General features: G+C 37.6%; 1 protein-coding gene across 2 annotated transcripts in view; it reads left to right on the forward strand.

Annotated features, from left to right (window-relative positions):
- The window catches only part of asz1 (ankyrin repeat, SAM and basic leucine zipper domain containing 1), a 94,988-nt gene that overhangs the window by 34,943 nt on the left and 37,749 nt on the right, over window positions 1-22,296 (forward strand). Inside the window, exons 3-9 of one of the 2 annotated variants that reach the window (XM_072269361.1) lie at window positions 1,899-2,021; window positions 14,006-14,117; window positions 16,338-16,449; window positions 16,815-16,949; window positions 17,599-17,723; window positions 21,049-21,133; window positions 21,879-21,935. In XM_072269361.1, the coding sequence (XP_072125462.1) occupies window positions 1,899-2,021; window positions 14,006-14,117; window positions 16,338-16,449; window positions 16,815-16,949; window positions 17,599-17,723; window positions 21,049-21,133; window positions 21,879-21,935 (749 nt within the window). The remainder of the gene's footprint in view (window positions 1-1,898; window positions 2,022-14,005; window positions 14,118-16,337; window positions 16,450-16,814; window positions 16,950-17,598; window positions 17,724-21,048; window positions 21,134-21,878; window positions 21,936-22,296) is intronic. The other variant, XM_072269362.1, reaches the window with a different exon arrangement.

Consider the following 22,296-nt stretch of genomic DNA (forward strand, 5'->3'; position numbering starts at 1 on the left):
TAGAACAGAGGGATCTGGGAATACAGATACAAAATTCCCTAAAAGTGGCGTCACAGGTAGATAGGGTCGTAAAGAGAGCTTTTGGTACATTGGCCTTTATTAATCAAAGTAAGAGCTGGAATGTTATGATGAGGTTGTATAAGGCATTGGTGAGGCCGAATCTGGAGTATTGTGTTCAGTTTTGGTCACCAAATTACAGGAAGGATATTAATAAGATTGAAAGAGTGCAGAGAAGGTTTACAAGGATTTTGCCAGGACTTGAGAAACTCAGTTACAGAGAAAGTTTGAATAGGTTAGGACTTTATTCCCTGGAGCGTAGAAGAATGAGGGGAGATTTGATAGAGGTATATAAAATTATGATGGGTATAGATAGAGTGAATGCAAGCAGGCTTTTTCCACTGAGGCAAGGGGAGAAAAAAACCAGAGGACATGGGTTAAGGGTGGGGGGAGGGAGTTTAAAGGGAACATTAGTGGGGGCTTCTTCACACAGAGAGTGATGGGAGTATGGAATGAGGTGCCAGACGAGGTGGTAAATGTGGGTTCTTTTTTAACATTTAAGAATAAATTGGACAGATACATGGATGGGAGGTGTATGGAGGGATATGGTCCGTGTGCAGGTCGGTGGGACTAGGCAGAAAATAGTTCGGCACAGCCAAGAAGGGCCAAAAGGCCTGTTTCTGTGCTGTAGTGTTTCTATGGTTTATAATTCTGCTCCTATGTCTTATGTTCATAGAGGATAATTAATGTTTTTTTACTTTATCCAAAATAGAGAGCAGAAGGCCATGGAAGAAAGGGAAGAGGGAGGTGATGAGCAGAAAAGGAAATAAGATGAGAGAGGGAAATGGGAATGGTGAATAGTGAAGTGGAGGAGGCTGTTACCAGAAGTTTGAGAAATCAATTTTCATGTCATCAGATTGGAGGTTACCCAGACGGAATACAAGGTATTGCTCCTCCAATCTGACTGTGGCAGAAGAGGAGGCCATGGACTGACCTGGGGGAATGGGAAGCAGAATTAAAGTGTGTGGCCACTGGGAGATCCTACTTTTTCTGGCGGATGGAGCAAAGGTGCTCAGCAAAGCAGTCTCCTAATCTACGTCAGATCTCACCAATGTACAGGAGGCCACATGGGGACCACCGGATACAGTAGATGACCCCAACAAACTGTCAGGTGAAGTGTCGCCTCACCTGGAAGGATTGTTTTGGGGCCCTGAATAGTAGTGACGGAGGAGGTGTAGGGGCAAGTGTAGCACTTGTTCTGCTTGCAAACTCCAGTGTTAACAGAGAACCTCTGAGATGTCATGATTGTAGCTGGGTATGGATGATGGAGAGAATAGAATCAAGATTTAAAAAGTTGGAAGCTCTGGAGGATAAAGTTGGGTGCCAAGGCCTTGATTGAGGTAATTGAGGACTTCTCCACCCAAAATTCCCTCTACAGATTTGACAGCTAGCAAATCCCAGTACCCAGCTTTTCCAGCTGTTGCTACTTTCTAAGTTTAAAATAATTCTACAATTTCCCTACAATTCCCATCAACATCTGTGGGATTGCAGATTATTTAACAACTCTTATCTACCATGTTATCCAAAAGGGGATTTTCAAGTGTTAATGCAAGGGAATCTTGATTAGAAGGAGCTCTGTTACAAATCTTAGTGGGGAGTAGGATGATGGAGTGTATGGTGAAACTGTGAGAACCTGCTTCTAACAAAAGCAAGTATGATAAGTGCTTTGGAACTGTTTATTTGAGTAAACTTGCACAGACATCCAAAGCTGCTGCTATTTAGATGCTAGCAATTCCTATCAAGTCTGTTGGTTTTTCAGGGTAATAAAGTATATATAAGAGCTTGTTTTTCACTATAACCAATTTTAAACATGATGCTCTAACCGGCATCTTTTACTGCAGGTTTCGATGTGGAGATGCGTTTTAGTCTTGGGTGGACTCCTTTGATGTACGCTGCAAACATCGCTAACTTTGAGATATGTCGCTGTCTTCTCGATAGAGGTGCAAAAGCAAATTTTATGAAAGGTGATATATTTTGTTTTGGATATTGATTGTACAGCGAATCAGCTAATTTGTCTGATATAACTATTGCAGTTTGTGTAATGTGTAATAATAGAAGCCCAGATGCAGAAAGTAGAACTAATTTTTCAGCTGAAACTCAACTGATTTATGTGCGAGGAGAAAGTTACAAATATCATGACACAGTTGTTCATTAAGCAGAGTCAAGCAAACTCCAAAAAAGCTGAATTTTTGAGCATACTGTACTTGTGTTATCACTGTGTTTGTCAACCAAAATGATGATGCACAAATATAAGTGATCAGCGAAGTAACGCTGTCTTCAAACAAGCCGTGACAGAAACAGGATAATAGCCATAATAGAATCAATGAAAGACCACAGGAACAGGGCAGACACCCATTGTGCAAAAGCCAACAAACTGTACAAATACAAAAAGAAATAATAATAGCAATAAATATCGAGAATTTGAGATGGTGTCCTTGAAAGTTAGTCCATAGGTTGTGGGAACAATTTAGTGGTGGGCAAGTGAATTATCCCCCTTGGTTTGAGAGACTGATGGTTGAAAGAGTACCAACTGTTCCTGAACCTGGTGGTTTGAGTCCTGAGGCTCCTGTAACCGCCAGTGAAGGTATACTGATGTACATTTGGTTGTGCTATATATATTGAAATAAATCAAAACCTGCTATGTTAAAGGATTCATGGGAAACTGAGAGAAAAATGTTTTTGTGGGATCCTGCGATTAACAAAAGCTAGTGTTAACTTATTGTGTAATAAAACTTGCTTGTTTTGAATAAAGGAATTATTAGTCATTCATTTATGAAAAGTAAATTTGACTGCAATCTGGTTATAGACCTGAATCCTTTGTTTTAATCGGATCTACTGAATTTTATTGTCAGGTACTTAATATACAAGAAGAAAGAGAAAGCTCAGGTCATTAAGTGAAATAACAATTGATGGGATACGACTTAATTCTGTTCTATCTGGCTGCTTCATGAGCCTGACAGGTGCAAAGATATAATTAAATATTTATGGTTCATTAACTCTATAAAAATGAATAAAAGGAAAGCAATAATTGTTATTGTGAAGGTGGCATGGAGAGTTGTGGTCAGAAATGTGATTCCTTTGTTACAAAATTACAGTGGATGAGCTAATATCCAGAGAATTCTAAATTTTGAGAGATTGAATCCATTATGATTGACTTCAGTCACTTAGATCATAAAACTTTCATCTTTCCTGCAGTTGAAATCAAAGTGAGCAGAAAAAAAGTTTAAAATAGAGCAGTAAGGTTAATAGAACCAGTCTAAGTGAGGTACAAATATAGTAAGAACATTCATATAGGTGAATATTTTAGGTAGATTTCTTCCAGTAAAAAGGGTCGATCCTTTATCTAGAGCCATAGAAGTTTATGAAATGAATTTCTGGAGGATTAGAGGGTTGCGGATATTGTTCCTTTTTTCAAGAAAGGGAGTAGAGATAGCCCAGGAAATTATAGACCAGTGAGTCTTACCTCAATGTTTGGTAAGATGATAGAGAAGATCCTGAGAGGCAGGATTTATGAACATTTGGAGAGGTATATGATCAGGAATAGTCAGCATGGCTTTGTCAAGGGCAGGTTATGCCTTACGAGCCTGATTGAATTTTTTGAGGATGTAACTGAAGACATTGATGAAGGAAGAGCAGTAGATTAGTGTATATGGATTTCAGCAAGGCATTTGATAAGGTACCCCATGCAAGGCTTATTGAGAAAGTAAGGAGGCATGGGATCCAAGGGGACATTGCTTTGTGGATCCAGAACTGGCTTGCCCACAGAAGGCAAAGAGTGGTTGTAGACAGGTCATATTCTGCATGGAGGTCAGTCATCAGTGGAGTGCCTCAGGGATCTGTTCTGGGACCCTTACTTTTTTTCGTGATTTATTTTTTATTGCATTTCACATCAAACAAACATTTCCACAAGATGTATTTGAGACACTGTACATATATATCATATAATCATATTTGTCACAAATCTCCACATGATATTTATCTGAGGTATACACTTATAGAAAGGAGAGGAAAGAAAGAACAATCGAAAGAAGAAAATATGTACAGAGTAGGGAGTGATTTTTTTTACAACATATTCATTGACTTGTGAGAATAAAATCAGGCCTATGAGGTGTATGTAGTTAAACCATTTTTTCCAGTATGAATAAAATTGTTCCAACTTATGATTAACAGATGCTGTTATCTTTGCCATTTTGTAAATGTTCATTGTAATTTCCATCCATACATTTAAAGTTGGGCACTCCTGTAATAACCATTTCCTGGTAAGGATCTTTTTACCAGCCACCAGCAGTACATTCATTAAATATTTATCTCTTTTCAGCCATTCTTGAGGTATATACCCAAAATATATGGTCTTACTCTCTAAAGTTATTTCACATTTAAAGATGTCTTGTAGGGCATTATGTATCCCACGCCAATACTCTTTGATAACGAGGCTTTCCCAGAAAATATGATAATGGTTTGCATTCTGATTTCCACAATTTCTCCAGCAAACAAGGGGGTTACTATCATAATGGGATTTCTGAGAGGGTGTAATAAAATATCTTATCAAGTTTTTCCACCCGAACTCGGTCCATTTCTGTGAACTGGTACACTTCCATTGATTCCTCCATATTATTGTCCAGTCTTCCTCAGATATTATTATTTCTCCTTCCTTCTCCCATGTTGTTTTAATGTATGAAGTTGAATGTGTTTTAAGATTTAACAAACCTTTATACATGCTTGAAATTATTCTACTACCATTGTCTGAATTACATGCTTTTCTAAATAGCTCTATCAGACATGTACTTGCCTTGGTTACATTTTCAACCGTCCTATTAACATACTGTCGCATCTGTAAATACCGGTAAAAGTCTTGTTTTTCTAGTAAGTGTTTCTCTTTGAGCATTTCAAAACTGAACCGTGTTCCTTCTTTCACTATATTGCAAATAGCTGTTATTCCTTTAGCTGTCCAGTTCTCAGATCTAGCATCCAGTTTATTCGGCGTAAAATCAGAGTCATATGCACACCATTTAAGAATTGCAATGTCTCTCTCTAGTTTATATTCTTTTATAACAGTTTTCCATATTTTAAGAGTCCATTTCATCCATGGGTTATCGATATTATTTATGTAACTTTGTAGGTTGTTATCAGCCAAGATTGCCTGTATGGGGATGGAAAGTATCCTCTCCTCAATGTTTTTCCATTGACAGTCATATGATGGGTTGTGGGACCCTTACTCTTCATGATTTTTATAAATGACCTGGATGAGGAAGTGGAGGGATGGGTTACTAAGTTTGCTGATGACACAAAGTTTGGAGGTGTTGTGGATAGTGTGGAGGACTGTCAGAGGTTACAGCGGGACATTGATGGGAAGCAAAACTGGGCTGGGCTGAGAAGTGGCAGATGGAATTCAGCCCGATAAGTGTAAAGTGGTTCATTTTGGTAGTTTAAATATGACGGCAGAATATAATATTAATGGTAAGACTCTTGGCAGTGTGGAGGATCAGAGGAATCTTGGGGTCTGAGTCCATAGTGCACTCAAAGCAGCTGCGCAGGTTGACTCTGTGGTTAAGAAGGTGTACGGTGTATTGGCCTTCATCAATTGTAGAATTGAATTTAGGAGCCGAGAGGTAATGTTGCAGCTATATAGGACCCTGGTCAGACCCCACTTGGAGTACTGTGCTCAGTTCGGTCGCCTCACTACAGGAAGGATGTGGAAGCCATAGAATGGGTGCAGAGGAGATTTACAAGGATGTTGCCTGGGTTGGGGATCATGCCTTATGAGAAATGGTTGAGTGAACTCAGCCTTTTCTCCTTGGAGCAACAGAGGATGAGGGGTGACCTGATAGAGGTGTATAAGATGATGAGAGGCATTGATCATGTGGATAGTCAGAGACTTTTTCCCCAGGGATGAAGTGGTTGCCACAAGAGGACGCAGGTTTAAGGTGCGGGGGAGTAGGTACAGAGGAGATGTCAGGGGTAAATTTTTTACTCAGAGAGTGGTGAGTGCATGGAATGGGCTGCCAGCAACGTTGGTGGAGGCGGATACAATAGGGTCTTTTAACAGACTTTTGGATAGGTACATGGAGCTTAGAAAAATAGAGGACTATGGGTAAACCTAGTAATTTCTAAAGTAGGGACATGTTCGGCACAATTTTGTGGGCCGTAGGGCCTGTATTGTGCTGTAGGTTTTCTATGTTTCTGTGAATTTGACTTTTGATTATTTTGATGATATTAGATATTATATTGGGTTAATTTAATGCAGGGGAATGTGTTATACTATCTTCACACTGTCCAGCATTTCAGACAGACCATTTCAGAGAGTTCCTAAAATAGTGCCTAAGAGATCATTACGGCTCTCTTACTTCAAAACGCTCCCGCACCATGAGGCCAGTGTAATAGCTTTCATTTCACACAGCTATGGTTCATCATTTTAGATCCATTTTTAAACACAGGTGAAAATACTTGAAAGCTCTGGTTTGAAGGACCTGGTGCCCTATTCCTGTTCCGACATTTTGTGTATCCATTTGATCTTGATTAGACTTTACTTCAAATTCCAAGAATAAGAATCGCTTGATGGTATTAGAACAAATATTTCTGATTGCATTTCTACTTGGAATTGTCAGTGTTTACATATTTAAACTTTGGTAACTCTCAGACATCCAGCCCATGCTGTTGTTGTGTGAATGAAAAAAAGTAGTGGTAGATAAGAAGCTGCCTCTCTATTCGATAAAGTGAGACCCTTTCAGTGGAAGTCTGCTTTGCCCAGCTCTACACAACACTTTATGTGCTAAAGATAAAAAAAAACACTCAGGACAATTCAAACAAGTCCATGTTTACAATCACAAACACAAGGAAATCTGCAGATAATTGGAATTTCAAGCAACACACATAAAAGTTGCTGGTGAACCATATAACAATTACAGCACGGAAATAGGCCATCTCGGCCCTTCTAGTCTATGCCGAACTCTTACCCTATCCTATTCCCAGCGACCTGCACTCAGCCCATAACCCTCCATTCCTTTCCTGTCCATATATCTATCCAATTTAACTTTAAACGACAACATAGAACCTGCCTCAACCACTACTGCTGGAAGCTCATTCCACACAGCTACCACTCTCTGAGTAAAGAAGTTCACCCTCATGTTACCCCTAAACTTTTGTCCTCTTATTCTCAACCCATGCCCTCTTGTTTGAATCTTCCTCACTCTCAATGGAAAAAGTCTAACCACGTCAACTCTACCAATCCCCCTCATAATTTTAAACACCTCTATCGAGTCTCCCCTCAACCTTCTACACTCCAAAGAATAAAGACCTAACTTGTTCAACCTTTCTCTGTAGCCTAGGAGATGAAACCCAGGCAACATTTTAGTAAATCTCCTCTGTACTTTCAATTTTATTGACATCCTTCCTATAATTTGGTGACCAGAACTGTACACAATACTCCAGATTTGGCCTTACCAGTGCCTTATACAAATTCAACATTACGTCCCAACTCCTATACTCAATGCTCTGATTAATAAAGGCCATCAAACCAAAAGCTTTCTTCACTACCCTATCCACATGAGATTCCATCTTGAGGGAACTATGCACCATTATTCCTAGATCCCTCTGTTCTAAAGCATTCTTTAATGCCCTACCATTTACCACGTATGTCCTATTTTGATTAGTTCTACCAAAATGTAGCACCTCACATTTTTCAGCATTAAACTCCGTCTGCCATCTTTCAGCCCACTCTTCTAACTGTCCTAAATCTCTCTGCAAGTTTTGAAAACCTACCTCATCATCCACAACACCACCTATCTTAGTATCATCTGCATACTTACTAATCCAATTTACCACCTCATCATCTAGATCATTAATATATATTACAAACAACATTGGACCCAGTACAGATCCTTGAGGCACACCGCTACACACCGTCCTCCAATCTGACACACAGTTATCCACCACATTACACTACATTTTGAACGCAGCAGGCCAGGCAGCATCTCTAGGAAGAGGTACAGTCGACATTTCAGGCCAACTTTACAATATTTCCTTTGAACTACACACCCCTTTCACAGCTCCCTCCTTCACACCCATACAACAGACACCCAAATGCAAGCAAATAACAAAGTTAAATCAATATTGCCTACCCATTGTTTAGAGCTGCAATTTAGATTTAATCTTCAATTCATATTCAGATCTGAAGGTTGGTCACTGAAGTCAATATTCACTGTATGTCCTAACCCCAGAAACACGCTAACACATGCTATGTCACATGCAGAAATCTAAGACTTGTTCACTAACAGGTAGCTCAATATTTGTCACTATTGCAAGACCCCACAATGAAAAGAACTTCATAAATTTTGAATTAATTTCATGGTTTATCTTTTAAAGTGTAACTTGTAATGTTAAGTTTGAATGCCAAGTACCTTTTAAAACTTATTAAAATAGTTCATGACTTCGACAGAACTATCAGGCCTTTAAGGTGTACTCTATGGTTAGGACTCTTCATTACAATAATCTAAAGCACTAGACAACAAAAATTTTCCTTCCTGAATATTTGTGGGTGTATCTTATGGATTTTGGGTTGTTGATCACAGAAGTCACTATTAAGTTTCCCTATCGTGCCCCATTTTTTCGAAATCGCTTCTTTTTGTTATTTCAAATCATAATTCAGGTCCATTAAAACGTTGCCCACAATGTAAGCTGGAAAGTTTTCTATTTTGTCCAAGCATGCCTAGGCGGATGCTACATAGCAGGACAGGTTTTAGAAAGCCTATAAATTTCCGTGAAGGATTTTGATATTTGAACCGATGTTTCCTGGAATAACCGATAGCATTTGTGTTGGTCCACAAATCAAACAGGTCATCAATGACAGCCAATCCGAAGAACTTCTAGTAGGTCCAGAGAAAATCACATGGAAGGCATTCAAGGATGTTGTTGAAAATTTTCTTGGCAACTAGAAAGCACCGAACTATGTGCAGCAGGCTGACAACATGCTTCAAGCCTACAAAGCCATGAAGTGCAACATGTCACTAAAGATTCATTTTCTGCATTCCCAGTTATACTTCCCTGGAAATCTTGGCACTGTTAGTGATGAGCATGAATGGAAGGTTTCAACAGGACATTGTGGTCATGGAGAAATTGTATCAGGGCAACTGGAATATTGTTGGACACTTAAGCGAAAAGCCTCAAACACTAAGTACAAATGAAAATCATCAACAAAACATTTTTAGCTTAGTTGAACTATTGCAAGGTGTCAGCACCGTAATGCAATTACATACATTATATTCCATAAAAGTTTTTTTTTCTCCGAATTCCTGTGTGATACAAGTAGTGTGAAATTATATTTGTGTTCAGCTTCAAGTGGTCTATCATAAACAAAAAAAAAATGAGGAAGCAACACATTTGAAAAAATTTGTGGTCCAGTAACATCAAGTTACAGTCTGGACCTTGCAGGCTTCCTTACAGGCTTGGAAGGCCATTGGAAATGTCCTCCCAGTCCAGCATGGGTAAATGCTTGTGTGCAGGAACCAGTGACAGCAGTCAGAGGCGAAGGGCCAAGTCAGCATGACCCAGGCCAACCTCTTTCAAGGTAATGAAATTGTTAACAAATCTACAAAGCATTAGTTTATTGGCAAGCCATGCATTTAATTGTCCCCAGAATGACTATTCATTTCAAAATGATAAAAAGTGAATGCAGATGACAGAATATTTGGGGATAGTCATTCCAATGGTCTTCATGGTTCATTTATTTTTTTGTGTGTGGCTTGAAGTGATGTTATAGGCATTGGTACAGACGTCATTCAAGTTTATTAGAAACAGCTCTGTAAATTAAGCAAGCAAATAACCTCCGAGAAGAAACGTTGAAGGAAGTAATTCATGGACTTGTTTATTTTTGCATATTAATTGGCCATACCAAACAGAACGTCAGGAGCATCACCACTGAAGCCAGGAGTTCAAATCACCAGCTCACCACCACGTACTGTATTGCAGGGCACTTAGAAATGCCCAGTGTTTTCAGTGCAGCCATATTTAATGCCAATTTTCCTTTCAATGTCTGTTCACTGTCTTCAGGTTTTGTTCACTTCAGGTTTTGTTCAGAATAAAGTTTGGACGTCAGTACTGATCACCACAGAAGAAAGGTGTCTCTCCCGACAACAATTGGCCAGTAGGCATGCATTGTTCGGTGCTGCATCTTGATGTTCATGAAGAAGAATACAAATCTTGTGTTCATATCTCACATTTAAGTTGCTTTGCCAAGTTCTAACTATTGAACCTCTTGCTAGTGATATCCCATTGCCCTACAGTAGATATTCTATCATGCATTTTTTCTCTATTCCTTCTCTGATTTAAAAGCTAGAGTCTTCTGTCCTACATTTTCACCTATCTTTATAGCTGTTCTTCTATTGGCCAATGTTCAAAATTAATCAGCATCTCATATTCCTGGCATACCATTTAAGATCTTCGTGTATCTGTCCACAACTGTCTCACTTTGCAGTTTTGGCTTGACAATTTAATCACTGCTAAGGTATCCTTTCTCCCTAATGAACTTCTTCAACCCTGTTAGAGTCATGGAATTATACAGCATAGAAACAGCCGTTTGTCTAAACAGGTCCACACTGACCAAGATGTTCATCCAAGCCAGTCCCATTTACCAACATTTGGCCCATAACCTTCTAAATTTTCCCTATCCAAGTACTTTAAATGTTATTATTGTTCCTGCATCAATCACTTCCTCTAGCAGCTTATTCCACATGTTTACCATCATCTGTTTAAAATAAAATGTTGCTTCTCAAGTTCCTATTAAATCTTTCCCCTCTCACCTTGAACCTGTGACCTCTAGTTCTTGATGCCCCATCCATGGGGGGAAATGACCTAACTGCATTCATCCTAGCTGCAGTATGTCCCTCATGATATTAACATCTTTGCAAGATCATCTCTCAGTGTCCTACACTCCAAGAAAAAAAATCATAGCCTATCCACCCTCTCTCTTTAACTCAGTCTCTTGAATCCTGGCAATGCCCTTACAAATCTTATCTGCACTCTTTCTAGTTTAATAACATCTTTTCTATAGGAGGGTGAATAAAACTACACACGCTAATCTGGTACAACCATGTTATGACCTCCGAACCTCTATACTTAAATGCTCTGACTAATGAAGGCCAGTATGCCAAAAGCATCCTTCACCACCCCGCCTACCTGTGACTCCCCTTTCAGGGAACCGTGAACTTGAACTTCAATTCCAAGCTCCCTCTATTCTAGAATACTTGGCACAACTTACTCAGCTAATGAAGATCCTCCTATAATTTTTGATAACCTTCATCACTATCCGCTGTATCACCTGTTCTGGTGTCATTTGCAAACCTACTAATCATGCCTTGTATATTCTCATCTAAATCGTTAATATAGGTGATAAATGACAAAGGGCCTCGCACCTACCCCTGAGGCACACCAATAGTATGGACCTTCAGTCTGAGATACAACCTTCCACCATTACCCTCTGCTACCTTCCATTAAGCCAATTGTATATCCATTTAGCCAGCTCACACTGGATTCTATGATCTAACTTTCCAGAGTTAGGATCTTGGTGTAACTTCATGAGCAACTTTATTAAAGGCCTTACTATAGTCAATATTAACCACATCTTCTGCCCGGCCCTCACCAACCTTCATGGTCACATCAAAACACTTAAGATGTTTCCTTAGCACAAATCCATACTCACCACACCAAGTCGATCCCTGTCTTTTCAGATGGGTGTACACCTTATCCCTCACAATCCTCTCTAACTTACCTACTGCAGATATTAGACTTGTGGGTCCGTAGTTCCTGGGTTTCACCGGTCAACATCTCTGATCCTTCACACAAACTTCAATTTTACGTCCGTCAAGTTTACACAGCTGATTTCAGGTGTAACCTGCTTGTTCTAAGACACAATTTCCAATTTCTACCTACTGATCACCATTAAGAATGCTTAGTTTAACCTTTTCAACATTGTCTTCTGTGGCTCGCACTTCCAATGTTGCTGCTGCTGCTTCTGCCTACTCTAGACTTCATTATTTCCAACATTTCAGTGGTTGGCTTTATTTTTCATTCCCAGTAAGCTCCCCTGGACTAGGATGCTTCCATTGCCCCACACACATTTAATTTACCATCCTCATTGATTCCTTGAGGGAAACTGATGTTAGTTCACCAGTTTCCTTCAGCTGTCAAGACTCTGCTGTATCGTGGTCAGCTTTGAGCACTGCACGTCTTATTCCCTTGGCATATTTTCTACGCATTCAAACCTTGAAGTCGAGCACATTGTGTTTCAGCATTAAAAAAAAGGACCCAAGGTACTTACAAAAAAGAAACCTGATAAGCAAACAAACAAGTGAAGAAGGCTATTTATGAGCTCTACAAATATTGCAATCAAATCAATGCATAATGGAATCCTGTGTAATTTTGAGAAACACTGTTTCTGCAAGGACGGGGACTGTTAATCCAGGCTATATTAATTTAAGGTGTTTCTTTGTGAACCTTCCTCCTTCCTCTATGACTTGAGCAGTGCCTCAGGACTGAGCAGAATCTTTATGTCTAAATCGACTGATGAGGCCAGTCTGGGAACCACAGATTTTTTTATATAGGGAAGAAACTGCCTAGCAGGATGAGTGATTGAGTGAATTGAAAGGTAGTGTACTCCTTATACAGGTCTTCGGAGTGCTTCTGACGTATATGGGCTCAATATTATTTCAAGTGTTGCTTCTGTGCTTTGTATGGTCATAAGGCAGGGATTTCCAAGTGTCAGGAGTGAACTTACATTTCTTCAAGCTATCTTTAAGTACATCCTTGAATCTTTTCGGCTTGATAGTCTCTTCCTGTGACAGAGCTCAGAATTGATTACCTGTATCAGCGGTCTGTTGTTAGATGTGAATGATGAGGCCTGAGTGTAATTTTGGACTCAACACCGGGTACTGACATTGATTTGGTTGTTCTTCCAGTGAGTTTGGAAGATTTTGCAGAGACAACATTGATAGTATAATAATATTGACTAGAAGAATTGGGCATGGTTTCTGCAAGTAGAAAAGAGAAACAAACAAAATTAGAAACAGTCCTTGACCAAAGGTTCACATAACTTCTACCTATTTAATTTTCTGAATGGGCATGATGTAGGTTGACGTAAAATCTCTGACCTTCTTTGTTCCATTGTATATGTTTTCACTTGTAAATCCTACTTTTTAAATTAGCCACATCTTTGAACACCAGTGGACTGAGCTATTCAGTCATATTGCTTCCAGTTACAGAACAGATGGTAATTTGTAATTGCAATGTACAATTTGTTAAGAGTAATTTGTGCTTGAGGCTTCAAAAGGAAGTAATGAGCATGCATGCATCAAAATTCTAACTTAGATATTTTATAAAATATGTCATGCATTTATTGAGGTTAATGGAGTATTTATTTTGTTTAGTATAAAACTGAAAGTAAATGTTTTACATAGTGAAACAACATACTTAACATTAAATGACAGAACCTGTTGTATAATTCCTCACATTTTTTTTACATTCAGCTGAATCGCTAATGTTTTCTGTTGGTAAATGTCAAATTTATTGAATAGTTTTGTGAGATTTTGGTAAATTGAATCATAAATAGTATCATTGTGTGTATTCATAAATCATTTTTGAGCCAGCAAAGCAATTTATCAATCACAACAGAAAATATTTTTTGGTACCTAAAAGGATTTTTTTAATCACACATAAGGAGTTTTATTTTTGCACCACCTCAAAATCATACTTACTCAATAAAGTGCAGTTTTAGGTAATGAATTTAGTGAAATAAAACAGAATGATTTATTTGTATGGGTGGAAGCAACTGTTGGAGCTATCTCAGTTGTTGATTACATATGTATTCACATGCTTGCATCTAATTGTTTCACATATTCCTATAGATGTTAGTATTTCATCAATGTACTTATTTTTCATGAATGGTTTATTTTTAATCTAGATCAATATTCAGTGTTGATGGCTGCCTGTGCTAGCAGTGAGTCAAAAGAAAAAGTGATGAAATGTGTAGAGTTGCTATTGTCCAGAAATGCAGATCCAAATGCTGCCAGCAGGTAGGAGCACTTACTCTATAATTAAATGCTATGTCAGCAGAAAGAAAACTGCTCACAAAATTAATTTCCTTTCTTGAAAAAAGCTTGAATCTCGGTCAGAAGACAATACCAAACTCCAAATGGTGTTGTCTTTGGACCTAGAAAAAGTTTTTAATAGGCTACAGCAGAGAAAGGTAAAGACAACAAAAATGGGGAATGCAGAATAAAGTTATGTACAATTATGCATTTGTACATCATTTATCATAGCACCTCGTGATATTGTTTAATTGCAACAGATAACATACTGAATATTCAGCTTCAAGACTCAGGGTTCAACGTGCTTTCAGCTTATCTTTATTCAGTTTGTAAGATAAAAATTCCTGGGTGTTTTTGTACTTTACAATGCCTCTCTCCCTCTCCTCTCCAACCCCTTCCCTCTCTGCAGCAAACCTAAAGCTTTCAGTCTTATTACCCACCTATATGTGTAGGAGTTGGAAACCTCCTGGTCAAATGTACATTGCAAGTACAGGAAAACTTTTTTGCTGGGAAATGAGGAGTTGACTATAGGTTTGGGACAGTAGCTTACACGTAGGAACTTTTAAAACATACCAATGTATTTTTAAACATCTATTTAAATCATTAAATTTGATCAGAACTGTTATGTATTTATTTTAGCAATGCAGTGTGGAGTGGCCCTTCCCAGCCCTTCAAGCCACTTTGTCCCAGTGCTCTCTGACAAACCCGATTTACCCCGACCTAATCAGGGACAATTTGTAATGACCAATTAATAAAGGCTAGACTCCTGCAATGTTACAATTAAATGTTGTTCGTGCAACCAGTTCTTTCTACTGGTGATCTATCCAGAATCATTATATTCTAATGGATTTAATTTTGTTCAGTTTATGTTTTTGCAAGGGGAAATTCCTCTCATACTGCTTACACAATTAAATATTTATCTGATAAATATTTATTGTCTTCATCTTTTTCTGCTGTAGCCATTTGAAAACTTGTTTGTAAATCCTGATGAAGAGTCTCAACCTAAAACATTGACTCTTTATTTTTCTCCATAAATGCCTGACCTGCTGAGTTTCTCTAGCGTTTTGTGAGTGTTATTCTAAATATTTTAAAGCATTTTAAAAACATAAGGGAACTGTAGGATTTAGTTGATTATAGGGAGCTGTGAATCATTTATTTTATCATTTAGCTGTTCTTTAATCTTTATTTCTGTGTTCTTGTTTCTGCATGCTTTAAACTTGATTTCAGAAATCAACTTTATTATTATTATTATAGTGCCTTGTTATTAACCTAGCTTCCTTTTTGCAATGTTGTGTTAAATGTCCTACAGGAACAGTACATCTCATTTAGTTTATGTCTTTATGAACTTTTAAAGTTCTCGGTGGACCTCTGGTGGTAGAAATGTTTAATACATGTTGGCATTAATAATAAGTCAAAGAGCTTTGGACTATTATTTCATATCTTACAAAGAAAACAATTTTGCTGCTTTGAATCTGCTGTATCCATGGTATTATTTGCCTATGAGCTAGTGCTGTTTGTGCATAAACAAAATCAAACTTGAGTATTCCTGTCACTGAATTTAACTTGATGATATTTTTGTAAACCTTTTCGATACATGTTTAATCTTCAGAACTATTTCAATCCAAGCTACCTGCAGATCCCCTCTCTGTGTAATGAAAGGGTATTAAAGTCAATCTTTATTCTGCAGATCACTAGGATATACCTTTAAAGAGCATGACAAATGAAATTATTGAAAAATGCTGAGCAACACACGCAAATGCTGGAGGAACTGAGCAAGTCAGGCAGCACCTATAGAGCGAAATAAACAGTTGACAATTCAGGACGAGAGCCTTTCCCCACCATAGGTGTTGCCTGTCTTGGAAAGTTCCTCAAGCATTTTGCATGTGATGCTCAAAATTTCCAGTACCTGCAAAATATTTTGTCTTTTATAAATTGAAAAATGCTCTTACTTAGAGCTTCAGTAAAACTACACTATTGCAGTTTTTCCACTATAGTTAAAACTTTTAATGCACAACTTCTCCAGAAAATAATACAGTTGAATCAATTGTTAAGCATTAGTGATTAAATATTGAGTTTTATATCAACCCATATAAAAGATTATTTACACTCGTCAAATTCTACATTAATTAAATTCTTATTTTTATGAGGAGTATTTATTTCTGATTTGTATTTCAATAATAACTTTAACCTTTTCCCCCTTTTCAGTAGTCAGATGACCCCACTGATGTATGCGGCCAGACAAGGACATACTCAGGCTGTTATACTACTAGTGTCTCATGGAGCAGAAATAAATGTCCAAGATGACAGAGGATACACAGTAAACACCTTTGGTCAAGTTTTATTAATTGGAGTAGAATGTGAACATTATTTCCTGTTTCAAAGTAGCTCAGTTGTTTAGTACGTGATTATGTTGAAGCAAAAGCTACTTTTCAGTAAATAAGCTCTGCATGGGGAGGAAAGAATGTGGCTAAGTTATGACTAGAGCATTACTAACATTTAACAATATTACTTAGTAGTTTGATTTTGCAGAGGGAGTCATTAAAATTTGGTTCATGCTGATTTATTCCTTGGTATGCATTTTTAATTAATTTTGAAGCTGTTTAGATATATCTGCCGCTATTTTACCGAAGATTATTACACTTTGCAATTTTTACAAGCCTGAAAATCAACTTTCCTTCATAGGCACTAATATGGGCGTCAAGTCAAGGCCACAAAAGTACAGCACTGAAGTTAATTGACTTCGGAGCTGATAAGACACTGAAGACCAAATATGGAGAAACGGCAGCTGAAATTGCTGAGAAAAAACATCATTCACAGGTAACCATCAAAAACAAAGAGGTAACAATAGGTGAATTTGGTAGATAGTTTAATATACCAAAGTAAGATAAAGATTGTATTAACTACCAGTTAGATGGTTGTACTTATAACTTTTCTGATATGTTTCACATTTTAGTTAAAGCATTAATTGAACTTTGAGGGTTTTAAAAGGATAATATTCAATCTTTACAGTGCCTGCAAGTCACTTAGCACTGCTAAATATCATAGCTGAATGCAGTCCTTAAATATAATTCTTTTGCCATTTGACCATTGTGCTAGTGGTTTGCGTCCTCTATGTTCATTGACAAAATTTAGATTCCTTAATTGTTTATTCTCTATTATTGCTGTATGTGAAAGTGGTTAAATTGATGAAATAATAACTAAAACAAAAAATTACCCAAGCATATTGACTGTGTCCTCAAAAACTAAATTGCAGAGCTATAGGAAAATGAAGCTGACAGGATCTCTCCACAATCAGCTGGCACAGATTTACTGTATAATTTTAAATATGATTCCTTTACAGATTTAAAATTGGTGTTCTGACATGTACTCTTGCATATATAGACTACTTATGAAAAATATCATGCAAAAAGGATCACTTTTCTGATTCTTGGCAGTTAAAAAGATCTTTTTTTTCCTCTTCCTCCAGTTGGCAATGCTACTCAAAGTAACTTCAATTTCATCATTATCAAAAAAACTCCAGAACATGTCTAAAGATGAGGCAATTTACAAATACTTCGTAAATAATTCTAATATGGAAAACAACAGTATCAGGTAATTAACACTGTGCATTTTCTTGTAAAGCATTGTGATCTATTTTGATTGTTCATAGGTTTTCATCAAATTTTACATTTTCCAAGCATCCTCACTGCAAAACAATCACTCTGTTGGGAGTATTCTAAAGACTCCCCCTAATAGGCAAATTTTGGAAAGGTGCAAAACTAACAGGATTATTGTCATGGGTGCCTTTGACTTCCCCGATATTGATTGTGCCTCCTCAGTGCAAGAGGCTTAGATGAGGCAGAATTTGTAAGTTGTATCCTGACATGTGGGTGGGCCAATATGAGGAGAGGCCCTACTGGATCTAGTACTAGGCAATGAATCTGACCAGGTGACAGTTCTGTCAGTGGGAGAGGATTTTGGAGACAGTAAGCACAACTTCCTGACTTTAAGCATAGCCTCAGACAAAGATGGGGTGGTGGATTGTAGGAAAAGTATTTAATTGGGAGAGGACTAATTATGATGCTATTAGGCAGGAATCTGGGAGTGTAAAGTGGGGTACAGATGTTCTCTGGGAAATGCACAACAGAAATGTGGAGGTTGTTTAGGGAGCACTTGCATGGGATTCTGGGTAAGTTTGTCCCATTGAGGCAAAGAAAGGATGATAGACTGAAGTAACCATGATTGACAAAGCAGAGGTAGAACATTTAGTGAAGTGGTCGAAAGATACATACTTAACTGTTAGGAAGCAGAGATCAGATAGGGCTCTTGAGAGAGATAAGATAGCCAAGAAAGAACTTAAGAAGAGACTTAGAAGAGCTGGAAGAGAGCATGGGAAGGCCTTGGCAAACAGGATTAAGGAAAACCTCAAAGCATTCTACATGTCTGTGAAGAACAGGATGACTAGAGTGAGGGTAGGACCAATGAGGAATAAAAGTGGAAATATATGCCTGGAGTAGGAGGAGACAGGGGAATCCTTAGTGAAATCTTTGCTTCACTATTCTCCAGTGAAAGGGATGTAAGTTCAGCGTGGAATGGATAACATGCTGGAATGTCAAGGTTAAGAAAAAGGATGTATTAGATCTTTTGAAAAACAATAGGATAGGTAAGTCCCCCTGGTCGGGTGGGATGTACATCAGGTTACTACAGAAAGTGAGGAAAGAGATTGCTGGAGTCTTGGTGATGAACTGTGTGTCCTTACTGGCCATAGGAATAGTAACAGAAGATTGGAATGTGACAGATGTTTTTCAAGAAAGTTCGTAGGATAATCCCAGGAATTAGGTGGGAAAATTGTTGGAGAGGATTCTTAGAGACAGGATATACAGGTCTTTTAAGGAGTGTCATCTGATTAGGGATAGTCTACATGGCTTTGTGATGGGTAGACCATGCCTTGCAAACCTGACTTGACTTTTTTTTGAGGAAATGACAAAAAATTGATCAGGGTAGAGTGGTGGATGTGGTGTATGTTGATGTTAGTAAGGCATTTGACAAGGTTCTGCTTGGTAAGCTCATTCAGGAACTCAAGAGGCACGAGATCCAGGAAAACCTGGCTACAGGAATTTGGAGTTGTCTTGCCCCCAGAAGGCAGAGGGTTGTAGTAAATGGAGTGTAGATCCGTTTGAGATCTGTGACAAATAGTATTCCCAAGGGTTCTGTCCTGGAAACGCTGCTGTTTGTTTTTTTATAAATGACTTGGATGTGGCAGTGGAAGAGTGGGTTAGTAAGTTTGCAGATGACAGGATGGTTTTGTAGTGTTGAGAATAGGATAAAAGGTTGTTGTAGTTTACAACAGGACATTGATAGGATGCAGAGCTGGGCTAAGAAGAGGCAGATGGAGTTCAATCTGAAGAAGTGTGAACTGGTATACTTTGGAAGGTTGAACTTGAAAGCAGAGTATAAGGTTAATGACAAATTCTTAGCAGTGTGGAAGAACAGAGGGATCTTGGGGTCCAAGTCCATAGATCCCTCAAAGTTGCAGCGCAAGTTAAGAAGCTGTATGGTGTGTTGGTCTTCATTAGTCAGCGAATTGAATTCAAGAGCCACAAGGTAATGTTGCAGCTCTATAAAACTGGTTAATCCACACCTTATGATCAGTTCTGATCACCTCGTTATAGAGAGAATATAGAAGCTTTAGAGAGAATGCAGAGGAGATTTACCAAGGTGCTGCCTAGATCAGAGAACATAACTTAAGAAGAAAAATTGAGCAAGCGAAGGCTTTTCTCTTTGAAGTGACGGAGGATGAGAGGTGACTTATTAGAGCTACAGTATGTAGGATGATAAGGGGCATAGGTAGAGTGGACAGCCAATGCCCTTTTTCCAGGGCAGCAATACAAGAGGACATACTTTTAAGGTGATTGGAGGAAGGTATAGAAGGAATGTCAGAGGTAAATTTTTTACACAAAGAATGGTAAGTGTATGAAACGCAACACTGGAAGTGAAGGTAGAGGCAGATACATCAGGGGAATCTAAGAAATTCTTGGATAGGCATACGAATGAAAGAAAAAGAGGGCTATGCTGGAGGGAAAGTTGGATTGATCTTGGAGTAGGTTAAAAGATCAGCACAACCTCATGGACTGAAGGGACTGTGCTGTAATGTTCTATGTCCTTAGTCATTTTGAACAATTATACCTGATTAACTATTCTTCAATTTAAAATTATGCACAAAGAAAATTGTTGCATGGAATTGCATTTAAATATTTACTTGATATAAGAATATATAATATCTTGCTTTCATTTTCATTAAATAATGAATGTTGAAAAAATATTACATGTGAGGGCATTTATTCATTGGTTATGAATTAATTCATCTTGTAAAATTCATGTAGGGAAAAAATAAACTGAAGATGTATATAGAGGACTGCACTGGTTTACCAAACACAAGGATCACAGGCTGATGGTTCACAGTGAGAGATACTTGAGGGATTTGTTTTGCAAAATTGACAAGAGTATCTCTTCTATGATACCTATTTTATCAAATAATGTAACATCCATTTTTAGTTAATTAAAACAACACACTTTTTTCTTATGCATATAATAGAGCCAGAATTTTTTCTCCTCTAAACCTCACACCCATGAGGCCAAGGAGAAATGTATGTCCGCTTATGACATGGGATTCATTGTAGATGGAAAACAGAGTCTGCATAATGGAAACTTGAAACATAGCAGTTCTCTAGGAATGTAACTCCTCCATAATACGGGAGAATACAGAGTTGGTCTATGTTCATTTGTAATATCTACTATGAGAATCAAATTCCTTTTTATATTTATATGGAACCCAAATTATCTTTGGAAAATGAATTCAGAAATATATTTGATTGGAATATTAATTCATTCCTTTGTATGAAATTTTTAATATGTTATCTACATTCTTTTTCATCAGTTTTCATAGTTCAGTTTCAGCTTTTGGTGAAATGGAACTATTTCTGTCTGGGCTTGATCTTGAACATCTTATGGAGTTATTTAAGGTGTGTTTATTTTCTTGATAATGGAAATTATTATTAGCAATATAATTAGTCCTTGAGTTAATTATTAAAATATATTTCATCAGTGGCATGCTTGTTTGATTTCACTGTTTTCCAAGACCTTAACTGAATGTACACTATTTGCAAGATCTTAAAACAGAGGCTATGATGCAGGACGAGAGCGAATACTCCTCGTTTTCTACTGAGTTACTCTACATGAATCTGCGTACTTGCAAAATAAACTGGTCCCAGGCACATTCTCAAACTTCTTTTGAATGTACAAGTTAAGGAACGAAAAGTTGTCTATGGAAATATAGCGATCAATTTCAAGATCCCTACTTTGTGGTAATGGAGAGCAGTCTTTATACTTTATTGGATACAAAGAAGAATGCTGTAATTGTATCTAAGACTTTTTTACACATGGAAATTGGTGCTTCTATGCTTTGTGGTTAATTGTAGTTTTATATTTTCAAAGGTAGGTATTTTACTTGTTGCACATTAGAAACTATCTTAGCCCAATGGGAAGATGATTCGTAAATGATTAGCAATTAATAATATGGAAATGTTTCAGCTTTATGTGGATTATCATTAGGGGTTAACCTCCAGTTTAATAAATCATGGACAAGTTAACAACAAATATTCCTAAAGAGTTGAGTTGTTGAACTGTTATTTTATGATATAATTGTTTATCAGTGCATCTCAATTCCTTGCTTCTGATTTTAACATGTTTTCTTTTGTTGCATTTAAGGAGAATGATATATCTTTTAGAGATCTTCTAACAATGGGGAAAGAAGATCTTGAAAAGGTTGGCATTTTTTGAAGTCCTTTTTCATTTATGATATTTAGTCAGAAATCTTCATAGCACAGACACAAGAAAAAGGTTGACCTCTTATTTTAAACAGCTATTGCAATTATATTTATTTTACTTTGAACATAAATCACTCACAACTGAGCTCTGTGATTTTTTTTTAATATACTTCTAAAAATAGCAACCTTTGCTAACACACAGACCATACTATAACCTCTATGGTGAGCAGACATATTCCTCGTTAACTTTTGAGTGAGTGATGTCTGTGTTGCTAGGGACAAATCTAGAACTTAGGAACTCAGACACTGTTCTGTGGTACTGCTTCCTGGCATAATTTGTGTGCCAGAACATGCTGATT

This window comes from Mobula birostris, chromosome 9 (assembly GCF_030028105.1).
Source record: "Mobula birostris isolate sMobBir1 chromosome 9, sMobBir1.hap1, whole genome shotgun sequence".
Classification (NCBI taxonomy): Eukaryota; Metazoa; Chordata; class Chondrichthyes; order Myliobatiformes; family Myliobatidae; genus Mobula; species Mobula birostris.